Source organism: Manis javanica, chromosome 6 (genome assembly GCF_040802235.1).
Source record: "Manis javanica isolate MJ-LG chromosome 6, MJ_LKY, whole genome shotgun sequence".
In the NCBI taxonomy this organism is placed as follows: domain Eukaryota; kingdom Metazoa; phylum Chordata; class Mammalia; order Pholidota; family Manidae; genus Manis; species Manis javanica.
The window spans coordinates 13,992,922-14,009,588 of NC_133161.1; the positions used below are offsets into that span (position 1 = coordinate 13,992,922).

The following is a 16,667-nucleotide window of genomic DNA, read 5'->3' on the forward strand; positions in this document are numbered from 1 at the left end:
CATCAACAAAAAGAAGGACAAAAACCACATGATCATCTCCATCAATGCTGAAAAAGCATGTAACAAAATTCAACATCCATTCATGATAAAAACTCTCAACAAAATGGGTATAGAGGGCAAGTACCTTAACATAATAAAGGCCATATATGACAAACCCACAGCCAACATTATACTTAACAGCAAGAAGCTGAAAGCTTTTCCTCTAAGATCAGGAACAAGACAAGGATGACCACTCTCCCCACTTCTATTCAACATACTACTGGAGGTCCTAGCCACGGCAATCAGACAACACAAACAAATAAAAGGCATCCAGATTGTTAAGGAAGAAGTTGGACTGTCCCTGTTTGCAGATGACGTTATATTGTACATAAAATACCCTAAAGAATCCACTCCAAAACTACTAGATCTAATATCTGAATTCAGCAAAGTTGCGGGATACAAAATTAATACTTAGAAATCTGTTGCATTCCTATACACTAACAATGAACTAGCAGAAAGAGAAATCAGGAAAACAATCCCATTCACAATTGCATCTAAAGAAATAAAATACCTAGGAATAAACCTAACCAAGGAAGTGAAAGACCTATACCCCGAAAACTATAAGACATTCTTAAGAGAAATTAAAGAGGACACTAATAAATGGAAACTCATCCTATGCTCTTGGCTAGGAAGAATTAATATTGTCAAAATGGCCATGCTGCGTAAAGCAATCTACAGATTCAATGCAATCCTTATCAAAATACCTATAGCATTCTTCAATGAACTAGAGTAAATAGTTCAAAAATTCATATGGAACCACAAAAGACCCCGAATAGCCAAAGCAATCCTGAGAAGGAAGAATAAAGCAGGGAGAATTACGCTCCCTGACTTCAAGTTCTACTACAAAGCCACAGTAATCAAGATAATTTGGTACTGGCACAGGAACAGACCCATAGACCAGTGGAACAGAATAGAGAGCCCAGATATAAACCCAAACACATATGGTCAGTTAATATATGATAAAGGAGCCATGGATATACAATGGGGAAATGACAGCCTCTTCAACAGCTGGTGTTGGTAAAACTGGACAGCTACATGTAAGAGAATGAAACTGGATTATTGTCTAATCCCAAACACAAAAGTAAACTCAAAATGGATCAAAGACTTGAATGTAAGTCATGAAAGCATAAAACTCTTAGAAAAAAATATACGCAAAAATCTCTTGGACATAAACATGAGCAACTTCTTCATGAACATATCTCCCTGGGCAAGGGAAACAAAAGCAAAAATGAACAAGTGGGACTATATCAAACTAAAAAGCTTCTGTACAGTAAAGGACACCATCAGTAGAACAAAAAGATATCCTACAGTATGGGAGAATATATTCATAAATGACATATCCAATAGGGGTTTGACATCCAAATTATATAAAGAGCTCACATACCTCAACATACGAAAAGCAAATAATCCAATTAAAAAATGGGCATAGGAGCTGAACAGACACTTCTCCAAAGAAGAAATTCAGATGGCCAACAGATACATGAAAAGATGCTCCACATTACTAATCATCAGAGAAATGCAAATTGAAACCACAATGAGATATCACCTCACACCAGTTAGGATGGCCAACATCCAAAAGACAAACAACAAATGTTGGCGAGGATGTGGAGAAAGGGGAACCCTCCTACACTGCTAGTGGGACTGTAAACTAGTTCAACCATTGTGGAAAGCAGTATGGAGGTTCCTCAAAAAACTCAGAATAGAAATACCATTTGACCCAGGAATTCCACTTCTAGGAGTTTACCCTAAGAATGCAGCAGCCCAGTTTGAAAAAGACATGTGCACCCCTATGTTTATCGCAGCACTATTTACAATAGCCAAGAAATGGAAGCAACCTAAGTATTCATCAGTAGTTGAATGGATAAAGAAGATGTGGTACATATACACAATGGAATATTTTTCAGCCATAAGAAGAAAACAAATCCTACCATTTGCAACAACATGGATGGAGCTAGAGGGTATTATGCTCAGTGAAATAAGCCGGGCAGAGTAAGACAAGTACCAAATGATTTCTCTCATCTGTGGAGTATAAGAACAAAGAAAAAAACTGAAGGAACAGAACACCAGCAGACTCACAGAACCCAGGAATGGACTAACAGTTACCAAAGGGAAAGGGAAAGGGACTGGGGAGGATGGGTGGGAAGGGAGGGATATGGGGGAAAAAGGGGCATTATGATTAAAACACATAATGTAGCGATGGGGGGAACACGGGTAAGGCAGTATATACAGAGAAGACAAGTAATGATTCTATAGCATCTTCCTATGCTGATGGACAGTGACTGTAATGGGGTATGGGGTGGGGAGTTGATAATAGGGGGAGTCTAGTAACCATAATGTTAAGTAATTGTATATTAACAATATCAAAAAAAGACCACGCAACAAAATATTAGCACTGAATTCAAAAATACCTAAAAAAGATCATCCATCATGATCAACTGGGATTTATTCCACAGATGCAGGGATGGTACCATATTCGAATATCCATCAACATCATACACATCAACAAAAAAGAAGGATAAAAATCACATGATCATCTCCATAGATGCTGAAAGAGCATTCAACAAAATTCAACATCCATTCATGATAAAAACTCTCAACATAATGGGTATAGAGGGCAAGTACCTCAACATGATAAAGGCCATATATGACAAACCCACAGCCAACATCATATTTAACAGAAAAAGCTGAAAGCTTTTCCTTTAAGATTGGAAACAAGACAAGGATGCCCACTGTCTCCACTTTTATTCAACATAGTTCTGGAGGTCCTCGCCATGGCAATCAGACAACACAAAGCAATAAAAGGCACCCAGATTGGTAAGGAAGAAGTTAAAACTGTCACTGTTTGCAGATGACATGATATTATACATAAAATACCCCAAAGAATCCACCCTAAAACTACTAGAACTAATAGCTGAATTCAGGAAGTTTCAGGATTCAAAAGTAATACAGAGAAATCTGTTGTATTCCTATACACTAACGATGAACTAGCAGAAATAGAAATCAGGAAAACAATTCCATTTACAATTGCATCAAAAAGAATAAAATACCTAGGAATAAACCTAACAAAGGAGGTGAAAGACCTGTATCCTGAAAATTCCAAGACACTCATGAGAGAAATTAAAGAAGATACCAATAAATGGAAATACATCCCATGCTCTTGGATAGGAAAAATTACCATTGTCAAAATGGCCATCCTGCCTAAAGCAATCTACAGATTCAGTGCTATGTTGATGGACAGTGACTGTAATGGGGTATGTGAGGGGGACTTGGTGATGGAGGGAGTCTAGCAAACATAATGTACTTCATGTAACTATAGATTAATGATACCAAAAAAAAAAGAGTAATTAAAACCACTTTTTTTCTCTCCTGGTTCTTTTTTTCCTTTCTGCTCATCTTCATCCTTTCTCTCTTTTACTGATTCTTCTTTCTATTTCTGTCCCTTAAATATTGGTATTCCACATGGTTCCTCACCCCATTCACTGGTTAATCTCATTCTCTCCCTTACTCTGCTACTACTACTAGTACTACCACTATTACCACCACCACCACCACCACCGCTACTACCAACATTAACTACTCTTGACTTCCAGAACTAGGTCTCTAATTCCTGACCTCTCACATAAACACCTGAGCTCCAGGCTCCCCCTGGTAATTTCCCATACATAATATCTCTGCCCAGGAGCAGTATATCTAAAATTGAACTAAATTTCTGTCTTTTAATGTTTTTTTCCCTCTGCCTCCCCTAACTCACTTAACGTAATTGTCATCCACCAAGTCAGGTTAAACATTTTCAAGTTCCTATGTTTAAAAACCTTTTTCACAGAGGGTGATTCACTTTGTTTTTATAATGATTCACTCTGAAATGAGCTGATATTGACTCATTTAATTTATCTGACATTTTCCTGTCTTTTGGACAGGAAGAAATATTCCAAAAATAGGAATTTCTGGAATTTGAGGCTTTCTTTTTAAAGGCTTTTAATCTACAGGATAAGGGCCCAAACTCCTTCCTCCTCCCTGCCTTCCCAACTCCCTACATACACACACAACTCACATGCAACACACAGCTAATCCTTCGTTAAATCTGAATGCTTTTTTCATTCTTTTTCTGTTTTTTTGTCTTTCCTGCCAACTATTTGCACCTAAGTATTCCCCAAGGTTTAGTTTGCAACCTTCTAGTCTTCTCACTTTACTTCCTTACCTGGGTAATTTCACTGTTTTTCAGGGAGTCAATTACTATTGAAATGGTGATGATTTCTCCAAATCTATGTCTGTAAATATCGAAGGCCAACTTTCTTGAGCTTCAGAACCAAATTTCCAACTACCAGATGAATAGCTCTACTTGGATGGTATCTAAAGATTCACAGCCTTTAGAAATCTAAAACCTCCTTTCTAAAACATTATTTCATATTTCATTTATAAGTACATATTTTTATTTATTTATTTATTTATATTAAGGTATCATGTTTTATATATACATATTAAACCCCTAAATGCTGTCTATCTCTGAGTTCAGTTCATTCACAAAAATGACATTTCTGCTACCACTAAGTGAATCCTCATCAAAAGCCATTTAATCCCTAGGATACTTTTCCCTAATATTTACTCAACACAGCAACATGATACTGACTGCTTTTCTCTTTAGGTCTCACTCAGACTCACCTTATAGCAGTCATTAGCAATGAGCTGTAAGAGGCTAAAGGACTCGCCAGAGGTTTCCATCTTGAGGTAAAGTTCCCAGGCTAGTCTTGGTTTCTTATTCATGATATCTACAAAAAGAAGCAAATATTTATGCTTTTTTAATTCTATGGATTTGGTTCTATGTTCCAAATATACAAAGTAATGGTAAACAGCTCTTACATGGACAGCTTGCAATATTAGCATTCAAGTGGTTCCCTATCAGAACTCTACAATATTTAAAATATTTAAGCTAAGATTTGTATAATTATGTATTTTTAGAGTGGATTGACTCCCATTTTGCTCATCTGCTTAGAAGTCACCGATCATTCAGTAAATACTACTCACAGTTTCAGCCTACTTAGAATGTCAGATTGCTAAAATTTTCCCATGACTTCAAAAACTCTGAACATTTTAAATTCAAGTGAACAAAAGGGAGCAAGAAAAGATAACGGAGAGAAAGACAGACAGTCAGAAGAGACTATGGGCTATGTAATATACAAAAATTATGTTTTTGACATTTTACCACTTTTCAGGCCTGTACCTGGTGGAAAGGTAAGATTAACCTAACAATATCATTTAATACTGTGGAAACAATAAAGGGCTAAAGGAAGAACTTGGCATTTTTCAGGACTGTTCTGACTAGGTCAGTGTTGTATAATACATGTAGATGACCACCCTTTCCAAGTAGCATTAATAACACTTAATTTCAGTGTTTATACATTCCACAAACTATATAATGCTCAATGTAATTTCCATTCAGAAGATTATGCAACAGAGAAGAAAAAGAGGATTCCACTGTAACATTTAAAAGAAGACTCACAGAAATCTTCTGCATCCGTGGATGTTTTGCTGCCCTTGTCTAGCTTGGATTAATACTTAGTCCATAGGCACACACCTGATCATCTACATTTGCCCTCTTACAGCACTAAACTATGTTTTCTACCTTTATCTTGCATCTACCTACCACTTCAGCATTTTATTAAAAATAAAAATAATAATAATAATAAAGGGAGAAATGTGGGATCCACATATAAATCAAGTATAAAAATCAAACGAATATTCATATTTGACCTGATTGTTTATAGTTCATAATGCGTGATCAAAACCGAAAGTTTCTGTGATGACTGCCCTTGTACTGTTCACCATGTAAGAATTTATTCACTATGTAAGAATTCGTTCACCATGTAAGAACTTGTTCGTTATGCTTCAGAAGATTGGAGACTGACGAGAATTAGGCTTGAGATGGATTAATGATTGTGCATTGAGCATTGACTCCCCTATACAGAATTTTATTGTTGTTAACAACCATTTGATCAATAAATATGAGAGATGCCCTCTCAAAAAAAAAAGAAGACTCACAGCACCGAGCTAACCAACTGATGTAAATGTAATCATTTTTTATCTTCTCATTTTGGATTAAAAGGAAAACCTGCAAAAAGAGGAAAGGGAACAAACATGAAGATGCTTTTGTATTAAAAATAGTCACATCAGCTTGCCTTAGATTAATGATTAACACAGCCTTATAGACGGCCAAATTCTATAGAGGCTGCTAAGAAGAGAGAAGGACAAAATTGCGATGATTTTAACAAACTTCTCTCAGTTATTGATAACAAAAACTGACAAAAGGCTGAAAGGATATAGAAGATTGGAACAGAATAATTAACAACTGCACAATACATACTCTTTTCAAGAACACATGACCATGCTACTGGGCAATAAAGGAAGTCTTGGCAAATTTTAAAGGACTGGTGTTATACAGACTATATTCTATGACCATAATACAATTAAGTTAGAAATCAAAATAAAATGACCTAGAAAGAATAACACATATATTTGGAAATAGTTTGAAAATACATTTGATAATACATATACTTAAAAACATGTTTTAAAATAACTCCCAAAGAAGGTATCATAATGGAAATCAGAAAATGCTTAGAATTTGAAAAATAATGTTGAATAACAAATTGAATTGAATAATTCAACTGAATTATTTTGAATAATTCAGACAAATCAACCTATAGAGTTACAAGTCAAGATAGTGGTTAGCCTTGGGGGAAAGAGATTGACTGAAAAAGGAGATGAGGGGTTTACTGTTACATGATCTGGGTACTGATTATTTGGGTATGTTCACTTTAAAATTCATCAAGCTGTATACTTAGATTTTTATACTTTTCTTCATATGTACTTTTATAAAATTTATCAAGGAAAAGGAAAACATTAATGTGGTTATAAAATCTATGTCTATTCATGTGGTACTTTTAATGTATTCTAAGAACAAAAAACTTTTAATACTCTTTACCTTTGCACATTTATTTCAGTGTGAAAAATATAATCATGTTTTTAAAATCACTCAAATACCTTCAAAAGCAGGTACCCACCTCTTCACCCTCTTTGGTATTGCCTGTTGCAGCTTTGGCTTGGGCATAATTAAACTTAAAGATGTCATCATTATAGAAGTAACTCTGAAAAACATCCCCCCAAAAAGCCATATAGAATATTCTTAACAAATAAGATATAAAAACATCAGTTATGCCATATAATCGTAGCTGACACTACTAATGCCCCCATAGTAAAAGGGCCATCTTTTATGAGTACCTTTAACACATTCTATATAGTAGTTTGTATACAAAGTCATCTAGAAAATTCTACACTGACCTTAAATGAGTTGAGGTAAATCAAGACATCATCAAATTGCTTAAGCAGGAAGAAGCAGGAAGCCATGCACTGCCTCCCTGGTATTGTATCTGAAATGGAAAGAAACCAGGTGTATTCATGAAACTGAAAGTTCTCTTTAGCTGAAATTTGAGCAATTTTATACTTTAGAGTTAGGAATTTATTCCAAGACATCATTCTAGATTTTGAAATTAGTAATTCTGTTCAGTGGACAAAACCTCAGCATAATGGAGCATACTCTCAATACTTGAGAGTAACCAATAGTATCTCTTGGGGTTAACTGCATTCAAAATGAACACATGCCCTGGAGGCTGCTGTATTCTCCAGATCTTCTAGGGCTTGATTCTCTCACCCAACTCCAGCACCTGCACACTCAGCTAACATGGCTTAATCTCTCCATCGTCACTCATCTAAGACAACCTAGCACTCCAATCTCAAATGGAGAAATAATTTGCCATGGAACAATCTGATCCTGATCCTGACCAAGTTTTGGTTTGATATCAGATTCCTATTTGAAGTAGCAGAGGATTAGTACAATCCCCTACTTTCACCACTCCCAATCTTCATTAGTCTGTTCAAACTTTTTTTTCCCCTTAGTACTTACCACAGTCAGATATACTATGTAATCTATTTATTTATTATATTTATAGTCTGTCCCACTAGACTGTATGCTGCATAAGAGTAGGAAGACTTGTTTCTTTTGTTTACTGCTATATCCCCAATAGAGCAATACTTTTTTGTTATATGAATGAATGAAATGGGGAAAGGAATTATTATTCAGTAGATGGTTTTGGTGAAACATTTGAAAGAAAGTGAATATCCAGGGGTGATAAAAATATTTCACAACTAATTCATCATGAATACTGCTCACCATAATAGACGCGGGCCATAGACATCTGGTACAGACAGCCATATTAGTTCATTCTAGCTACCAGCCCTTTCTCAAATCTTACTGAATCTTGATTATGAAATCAATACTTTAATAATAAAAATGAAACCACAAAACTACTGGTGGTACTGTAATTCACAATCACAATACAGGTATGTCACAGGGAAGGCAGTACAGCACAGAGAAGACAATTAATGACTCTATAACATCTTACTATGTTGTTGGACAGGGACTGCAATTTAGGGGGTGAGGACTTGACAATATGGGTGAATGTTGAAACCACTGTGTTGTTTATGTGAAACCATCATAAGATTGTATATCAATGATACTTTAATAAAAAAAACTACTGGTGGTAAATATAGGTGAATATTATATAGCTACAGGGGTAAAAGGACACTTTGTAAGCTTGATATTTATATAAGAAATCATTATAGAAAAGATAAACAATTAAATAAGATTTGAATATCTTTACATGGGAAAAAATACCATAGGCAAAGGTAAAAGGCAAATGACCCACCAGCAAGAATATTTTCAACATGACAAAAGCTTAAATATATAAAGAGCACTTGAAAAATCAGTAAAAGTTAACATTTCAAATAAAAAACAATCACATTTGTAAATGTCATAGGCTAAGGAATACATTTATTCCCCTGTATTTATATATTCTCTCATCCCACTTCAGCTAAGATGTTGAGAAGAGTTAATCCAATATTCTATCCTGTGTATGACTTCCTACTTTATACATCTGTTAGGGAAGCCTAACAGATGTATCCCTGGACAGAGAATCAAACTTCAACAGTCAGTATAGGACCAATTCCAATTACAAATCGTGCTCAGGAGTAGATTTCAGACATACCGCATTCACTAGCTGATCCTCCCACCAACTGGAAGAACTGCTGGGCAATTTTCATATGATCCCTCTGAAAAACATATATGATATGATAACATGAAACTGAATTAAAACCTACTCAGGGTCAGACAGAAAAGAAAAAAAAAATCCAATCCCCAACTTCTATCCTAAAAGTACCTTCATTAAATTGACTCATTCATTCATTCAATAAACTTGTATTATTCTTTTATCATACATCCGATCTTTAATAGGAACTATGGTTATAACAAGCAGTATTTATTAAGTAAGCTCATTCATTCATTCAATTACTAATTCCTATCTACTACATGAGGCATTGTGGAGTGAGCTGGAGATAAAAAGATTTACTCATATCCCCCTTTGTTCCAAAAAGAACTTAATATGCTATATTCAGATAAATAAGAGCTCAATTTTAAGTAGTATCTTACTGTTTAAGAAAAGCTTTCCCAGAGAACAATTATCTCATTTTACACATGCCAAAATTATTACTCAGTGGTAAGCAAGGTTAAAGAAAAAGTCATTGAAAATAAGAATAAAGCTGGAATGATTTGTTGTTATTAGATAGAAACACTCTTTTAAAAAGTTAAAGCTTTCTTTTTTTGTCTTTAACACCGAATTATTTTTACAATAGAATCTGGATTGGAGGATATGGAGAAATGAAAGGAACTGCAGAAGAGTCTATTTGTAAGCTTATAGCTGACTGAACTTTGATATTCATTTTGGTCTTTTTTACACACTATCAGCTTCCAATCTATAGATCACCAGTGATTACATACTCACCGAACCCATTTCCTGACCAAGGGCTGCATTGACCACTCCTTTGAGGATATACTCCTGAAAACATGGAATAACACTAATTAATTTAACAGGCATCTGGAACTATGAGTTATCTCTCAAATTAATTTCAACTTACTACTTTATGTATATTATCAAAGGATAAGAGAATAACAGAATCACTTTTCTCTGTTCTATCCCTGGCGTGAAAGAATTAGGAGACTTTCAATTGGTTTCCAGGAAAGTGTCCATAGGACAGTATTCACCATATTTGTCAATTCTCAATCTAAAACCAAAAAACTCAGCAGAAATTTCAAGGAGCCAAGTTTTATTTCAATTCAATGTAAAAACCTGACAATAAAATGTTTATGTAATAATTTTTATCACCTCATCAGCCACTGCCATTTTTGTAACAATACATACATTGTTTTCCTTTACAATGGTGCAATATAATCTTCTTTGGCTAGTAATCCTTTTTTCTCAAAAAAAAAAAAAATCCTCTGATTTCCATTTGTAAGGTATTCTCTCTTTTGGAGCCCTGGAGCCTCCCCTGTATCTCCTTCAGATTTGGTTCTATTCTTTAATAGATACCCTCCTTACTAGCTTTATCAATTTTCTGTGGGTGCTATTTTTATTTAAGAAGCCTCATAAAAAGAACCGTACAAAAGATGCCAAAGCTTTTAAAGCACTGAAGAAATATACCTGTTTTAGATTTCATGAGGTCTGGAAACACTTTTCAGTTAGTCTTTCATTCAGTAAGTGGAATGCCTACAATGTGCTTAGTGTAAATAGCATTGAAGATACAATAGAGACACAGTCCCAGACTGCAAGGAGCTAACAATCTAGGGGGAGAATGACAAGTTATAGACAATTATACTAGTGCGATAAATTTCTATACCCTATTGCTAGTTTCATCAGAATTCTAGATTTCAATATTTTCAAATTGTAACCCTTTTCAGGAAATAACCATATATAAGGAAGTTTTAAAATGGCAAAAACCCCAGAATATTTATTCTCATATCAGAAGTGTCATGTAACATTCCTAGATCAATATATACAGTCTTCTCTGAGAATCTACTAGCAGGAATCTTCTCTATTTTGCCTTCCAGCTACCTTTCTGAAATTCCATTTCTGACAGAACTTGGTTAGTAAAAAGTAACAGGTTCTCAATTACCTGAGGAGTGGTAGGTTCCAGATCCTTAATTAAGTTATAAGCTTCTTGTACATCATCTGAAATATAAGAAATAAATAGCTCTACTAGTCTGTATTTCAGCAAACTCTTCTGAAGCAGTGTCCAAAAAGGTAAGATCCTTTAGTACTCAGACACTCATGAGAAGTATGGCTTGTTTTATCTGTCCTCTAACTTCCCATCAAGTTCAGTGTTTAATAGTTATCCTAAAGATAACCAAATATCCTTACGGAACCCATATTAAGCCATGAAGCACCTGCAAAAATATTCAGGCTAGGAACATGGACTGGGTATATACCAATGGCATTGTAATTATGTAAGACAAACAACCATTTTTTAAAAAGAGATTATATAAAGTATATAGGAATGAAATAATATGAAGTCTGGGATTTGCTTTAAAACATTTCAGAAACCAAAAAGGAAGAAGGAGGAATAGATGAAAAGAATATTGGAAATATCTTGAAGGCTTTTGAAGCCAAGATGAAAATTTGGGTGTTCTTTTTGGATATTCATAATACATTGTTCATATTTGAAAAATTTTATAATGAAAAATTCATAAAACATGTAAGATGTTCCATTAATTCTTGTCTAAAAGCATATTTCTTTGTGGCTATATATCAAATAGACCTGTTTACAAGTTCATGTTCTTATTTTAATAAACACATTTTCCTTATGAGGATTATGTTGTCTGGTTTTTTCCTATCATGCACCTAAAAAGGCCCACACTGTTAGTCCAAGGTCCGTGATAGAACCCCACCACCAATGCAAGGTGACTACTATCCTGTACTCATAAACTGTTCAAGACTGCTTTAGGCATGTGTCTAACAATTTTAACCTTTTATGGCAATAAATATCACATTCTCTTTGAATCATAATATTTCTCATAAGAAGCAGGGTACAAACAAACAGAAAGGCACACAGAGCAAATAAATAACAATTAATGATCAAAAAAAGACCCAAGAAAATGTAGATGTGTGTTTTACTTAGGGGAACACTAGAAAGAGAAAGAACTGCAAGGGATGGGAACAAAGGACAATGGGAAAACTGAAATAGAATAGGTAGAAATCAAAGGATAAAAAATAAAAAGAAAGAAAAACAGAATGAGGGACAAAGTTGGAAGCAAAAGAGGAAAGAGAGGATAAAGAGAAAAAGTTCAATAAAATAAGCACCAATAAATTTGTCTGTCCTGTGAACCCGTTGCAAATACATTTTTGAAAGTATTATGGATTTTAAAAGTTAAGCAAGTAGTTCAACTAGCATAGTAGTTCAACTACTACTCAAGTAGACTAGTAGTTCAACATTAAATGTTCTGAAATAACTCATTATAAGTAAAACCAAGACAAATTTTTCTTACCTTGACGAAGGTAGTAAATCACTAAGTTTAGCCGAGCTTCAGGAATGACATCAACCAGGGGAGGCAAAACCTGCAAAGCCCCTTCACCTCCTCGGAAAACAACCTAAAGACAGAGAAACTCTGTTGCTATGGCAGTAAGTATGAATATATTTATTGGTGGAAATGTTTAAGGAGCTGCCACTTAAAACTGGGTACTCAGTTATTCTTTGAAAGAATGAATATATTTTTGAAGCTGTCTATATATACATGACCTTGACCTCACTGAAAGAAAGCCATTATCTAAATTACAAGAAACAGAATAAAGGCATAACCCTACTGCATACATTTCCTTTTCTCTTCATAATAACTGCAGAAAACTTGCAAAGTACCCAATAATTAATGAAACTGTTAGACAATATTCTACATCAAAAACTTAAGGAATTTATGTAACATTTCTGAACATGTTTCCTCATCTTAGTAGTGTATACCTTTCAGGGTTAGTGTGAAGATCAAATGAGCTAAAGTAGGCCAAACGTGTGGCACATAGTACGTAATATTTCATTTAATTAATTCAGTAAATATTCCCTAGTTTCTACTACTGAACATGTCTGGTATTTTAATATGCACTGGGGTTACACAGGAACAAGTCACTCCCCTATCACTCTATTCAACTGGGAAGAGACCTTCCAACAGCAAACATGTAAGTATGTTGTCATATAACAATAAATGCTACAGAGAATAGCTAAAACAAAACACCATCCATGAAAGGGCACTGTGGCATACCCTTGCGTTCCCAGGTCTAGGACAGAATCTGGCACATAGCAAGCTTTTCACAAATAAATAGAAATCAAGGCCATCAGGCATGAACTACCTAATACCTTTTTTGTACCTCAAAATATCCATTTGGTCATCTTTTTTTTTTGTTCCCCCTTTTCTGAGATGTTTCCTTTCCCCCAAGATTAATTCCCTACCTTCTTGATCACATGACTTCAAACTCCACTTGGATTTTGTTTCTCCTTCAATTAACTGTTGTCTTCATTAATCCTGGTCCTACTTCTCAACTTCAAACACATACGGGTTGTTGTTCTCTTGAAGAATCTTCCACTTCCTACCATTGTTCCTTCTGATACTGCCCTATTTCTCTCCTTCGTTCAATGCTGCACTTCAAAAGTATGTGGGGCTTTACTGTTTCAACTTTCTTCTCATCCTCTTACGCTTTGACCTTCCAGAAAACTGGCTTCTGCTCTCCGCAGACTAGTAATTTTACTCTTACAAATCACAAATTGACCCCTTACCCAAATTCAAAGGACATTTCTGTCCTCCTCCTGGTCTGTGATGTGTTTGCAGTTTTGACATTGATGACCACAGCATGATAACAACACTATTTACTGAATATTACATGCTAGATACTGTGCAAATAATCTTACACACATTACCTCATTTAATCCTCACAAGAAAATAAGGTAGGTGTTGTATTTCCCCTACTCTATATATAATAACACTAAGATCCAGCAAAGTTAAGTGATTTACCTGAAGTTACAAAGCTAGTATATGATGTAGCTTGATTTTTACCTCAAGTTTGATAGCAAAAGTAGGTGCTCATAGCAACTATTTATATTGCTCAGTATTTTTCAGGTTTTGTTTTAAAGTATAAAAATAATATGTGCGCATTGGAGAAACTTACATATAGCACTACAAAAGAAAAAAGGAAAATTTCTGTATTTTCACCTCTCTTTAATCCCACTCTCTAAGAATAATCCCTATTGACTAGGTGATATGCTCCTTCCAGTCATATATACATAATAGTGGTTCTTTACTTTGGCTTTATATAATACTCACCTGAGAAGCTTTTAAGAAAAATGCTGTAAACTGAACACTAGCCGAACCACTAAATAAGACTCTCTGATGGGGGAAAACCATGTATCATTATTTTAAAAAACCTCCCAGGTGATTAATATGAGCGGTTGTAAATGACATTTCTGGGTGCTTTTTCTTGGCTGTGCTTTCTTGTCTTACTTGCTTATTCTCCTTTCTGCACCCCCTTAAACTACAGATGTTCTCCTGGAACCATATTTTCCAGTTTTTAATCCTTGCTTCTATATTTACTTGTCAGGACTTCAGCAATTGCTTCTCTTACAAAAATGCCTAAACCTATTCTCCAGTCTTGGTCTTTCTCCCAGCTTAATTTCCAGACTACTATCTAACATCTAACACATCATTCTCCACAAAAATTAACTGGGCTTTAATTTGTAAACTAGATTAGAAGTGAAGAGATAAGAGGCAGAAGTTCATAATAAAAACTATCCAAAGAAAACTGTATCTGTGCTGGAGGCCTGAAGTAAAGAGGAATGGAATAAATAGGAGACATTACATCAAGAATGAATGCATAGGATTGAGTGAATGGGTAGATAACAGAGATAAGGGAGGAGTGAGTCTAGAACAGCAATGGTTTCTAGCATGTGTACTGAGAGCACTGGTGCTAAATAATACAGAAATCAGAAGGAAAGGATGTAATTGTTTATTTTAGATGAGACATCTGAAACTCAGCAATATTATAAATAAATCTGCCCGATGTCCCCAGCTCTCTGAGTCGAAAGTAGGTGCTCTGCATATACTGTACTGCATGGTCAGTAGAATCAGTCTGAATCTGGATTTTTTTAGCAATGACTATCATAATCCAGTCCTAAAACTAACCATCCCTTTACTTTTTTACTGAACTATGTTTCACTGTGCCCCAGTGAAAACCTTCTGTTCCAGTAAGTACAGTCTGCTCAGTCTTTCACACGTCATCCTCATTATAATTCCATGTCCTTATCTTGAATGAACCCTCTTAATGCGAAGTCATCCTTCAAATAAGAGCTCAAGTTTTACGTTAACGAGAAAATCCTTTCCATTTATTCTAACCCACAAGGATATGTTCCTTTGTCTTTGCCAACAAAACAAACACTTGGATCTATACTGCAACTCTTTCTGAATGTTATGTATGCAGTACCAATAAGGATTTCCTTGAAGAAAAGACCTGATATCTTAAACTCATTTTCTTTCCTCTGCAGCAAGGAGGAGCTCATTAGGAGTAGAGAAATATTTGTTGAGATATCTCCATTCACTCATCTTTCTAACTGCTGTGATGTACCTAATAATGTAGGACTCAAGTCAAGATGGGAAACTATTATTCACCAGATTGTGCCTGATGAGTTCTTTAGCAAATTCAAAGGAAGACGAAGCGTTGTCCATCAAGCTGTTGAGTTCTGCCTGAAATAGAAAAAGGAAAGGCCTATGAAATTGACAAGTATGTGTAGTTCTTATGCCACATATTTGCACAATGTTTTTGTTTACAAAGAATTTAACATGCTATTTCATTTGTTCCTCTAAATGCTAAGAAATAGTCAATGTTATTATCCTCATTTTACAGATGAAAACATTGAGGTTTATAAAAATTAAGTGACGGCAACCTTACACTAAGCAGCAAGTTTGAAACTATATACCCAAGCCTGAAGACTCCCATAGTTAGTCTTTTCTTTCAAGGCCAAAGGTGATAAAGGAGCTAGACACTTAAAACTGAGGTTGATTCTTCAATCTGATGATTCCACCTATATCCTGAATTCTCACAGTGCCTCCTTCCCGCTGAATTGACCTTTATTTACATAACACAATTAAAATACCTCGTGCTATTTTAGTATTTATTAGACCTACCAGATTTCTTCTGCATTCGCCTGCATACCCTTCACTCCGCATAGAACAAATGGTCAGCCATTTCCAGTGTCTTCACTGACACCTTGACTCACCCCCTTCCTCAGCTATCTGCTCTTCTTACATTGTCAATCTAAACTTTTGAGTGATCCTCCGCTCCTCTATTTCTACTTCCTTCAGTGGGTAGCCACACTTTTCTGGATGGAATAATTAAATTCCTGTTTGTTCTCACTAAACACCACAAACTTGTTCTACCTGATCACATATGTGAGTGTATCTTCTCAGAAATCCTTTTAATCTTTTTACTTGTCCACAGCAGCCATTCCAAAGTATTTTAATATAAGGCTAGATCAGCATTTTTCAAGCTTTTGATCACAAGATCCCTTTTATAATCTTAAAAATTATTAAGGATCCCAAAGAGCTTTTGTTTATGTGGATTATAGCCATCAATATTTATTCTATTAGAAACTAAAAAAGAAATTTTTAAGTATTCAATTAACCAAAAATAATAACCCATTACATATTACACTCACTA

The 16,667-nt window shown here is 35.0% G+C and overlaps 1 protein-coding gene across 4 annotated transcripts in view; it reads right to left on the reverse strand.

Moving 5' to 3' along the window:
- IFT56 (intraflagellar transport 56) overlaps window positions 1–16,667 on the reverse strand; it is a 56,766-nt gene that overhangs the window by 16,740 nt on the left and 23,359 nt on the right. For all 4 annotated transcript variants that reach the window (XM_073238381.1, XM_073238382.1, XM_073238384.1 and 1 more), the window contains 9 exons: window positions 15,620–15,694; window positions 12,464–12,566; window positions 11,095–11,150; window positions 9,927–9,980; window positions 9,135–9,198; window positions 7,372–7,460; window positions 7,095–7,178; window positions 6,076–6,145; window positions 4,699–4,805 (listed from right to left, as the gene is read on the reverse strand). In XM_073238381.1, the coding sequence (XP_073094482.1) occupies window positions 4,699–4,805; window positions 6,076–6,145; window positions 7,095–7,178; window positions 7,372–7,460; window positions 9,135–9,198; window positions 9,927–9,980; window positions 11,095–11,150; window positions 12,464–12,566; window positions 15,620–15,694 (702 nt within the window). The remainder of the gene's footprint in view (window positions 1–4,698; window positions 4,806–6,075; window positions 6,146–7,094; window positions 7,179–7,371; window positions 7,461–9,134; window positions 9,199–9,926; window positions 9,981–11,094; window positions 11,151–12,463; window positions 12,567–15,619; window positions 15,695–16,667) is intronic.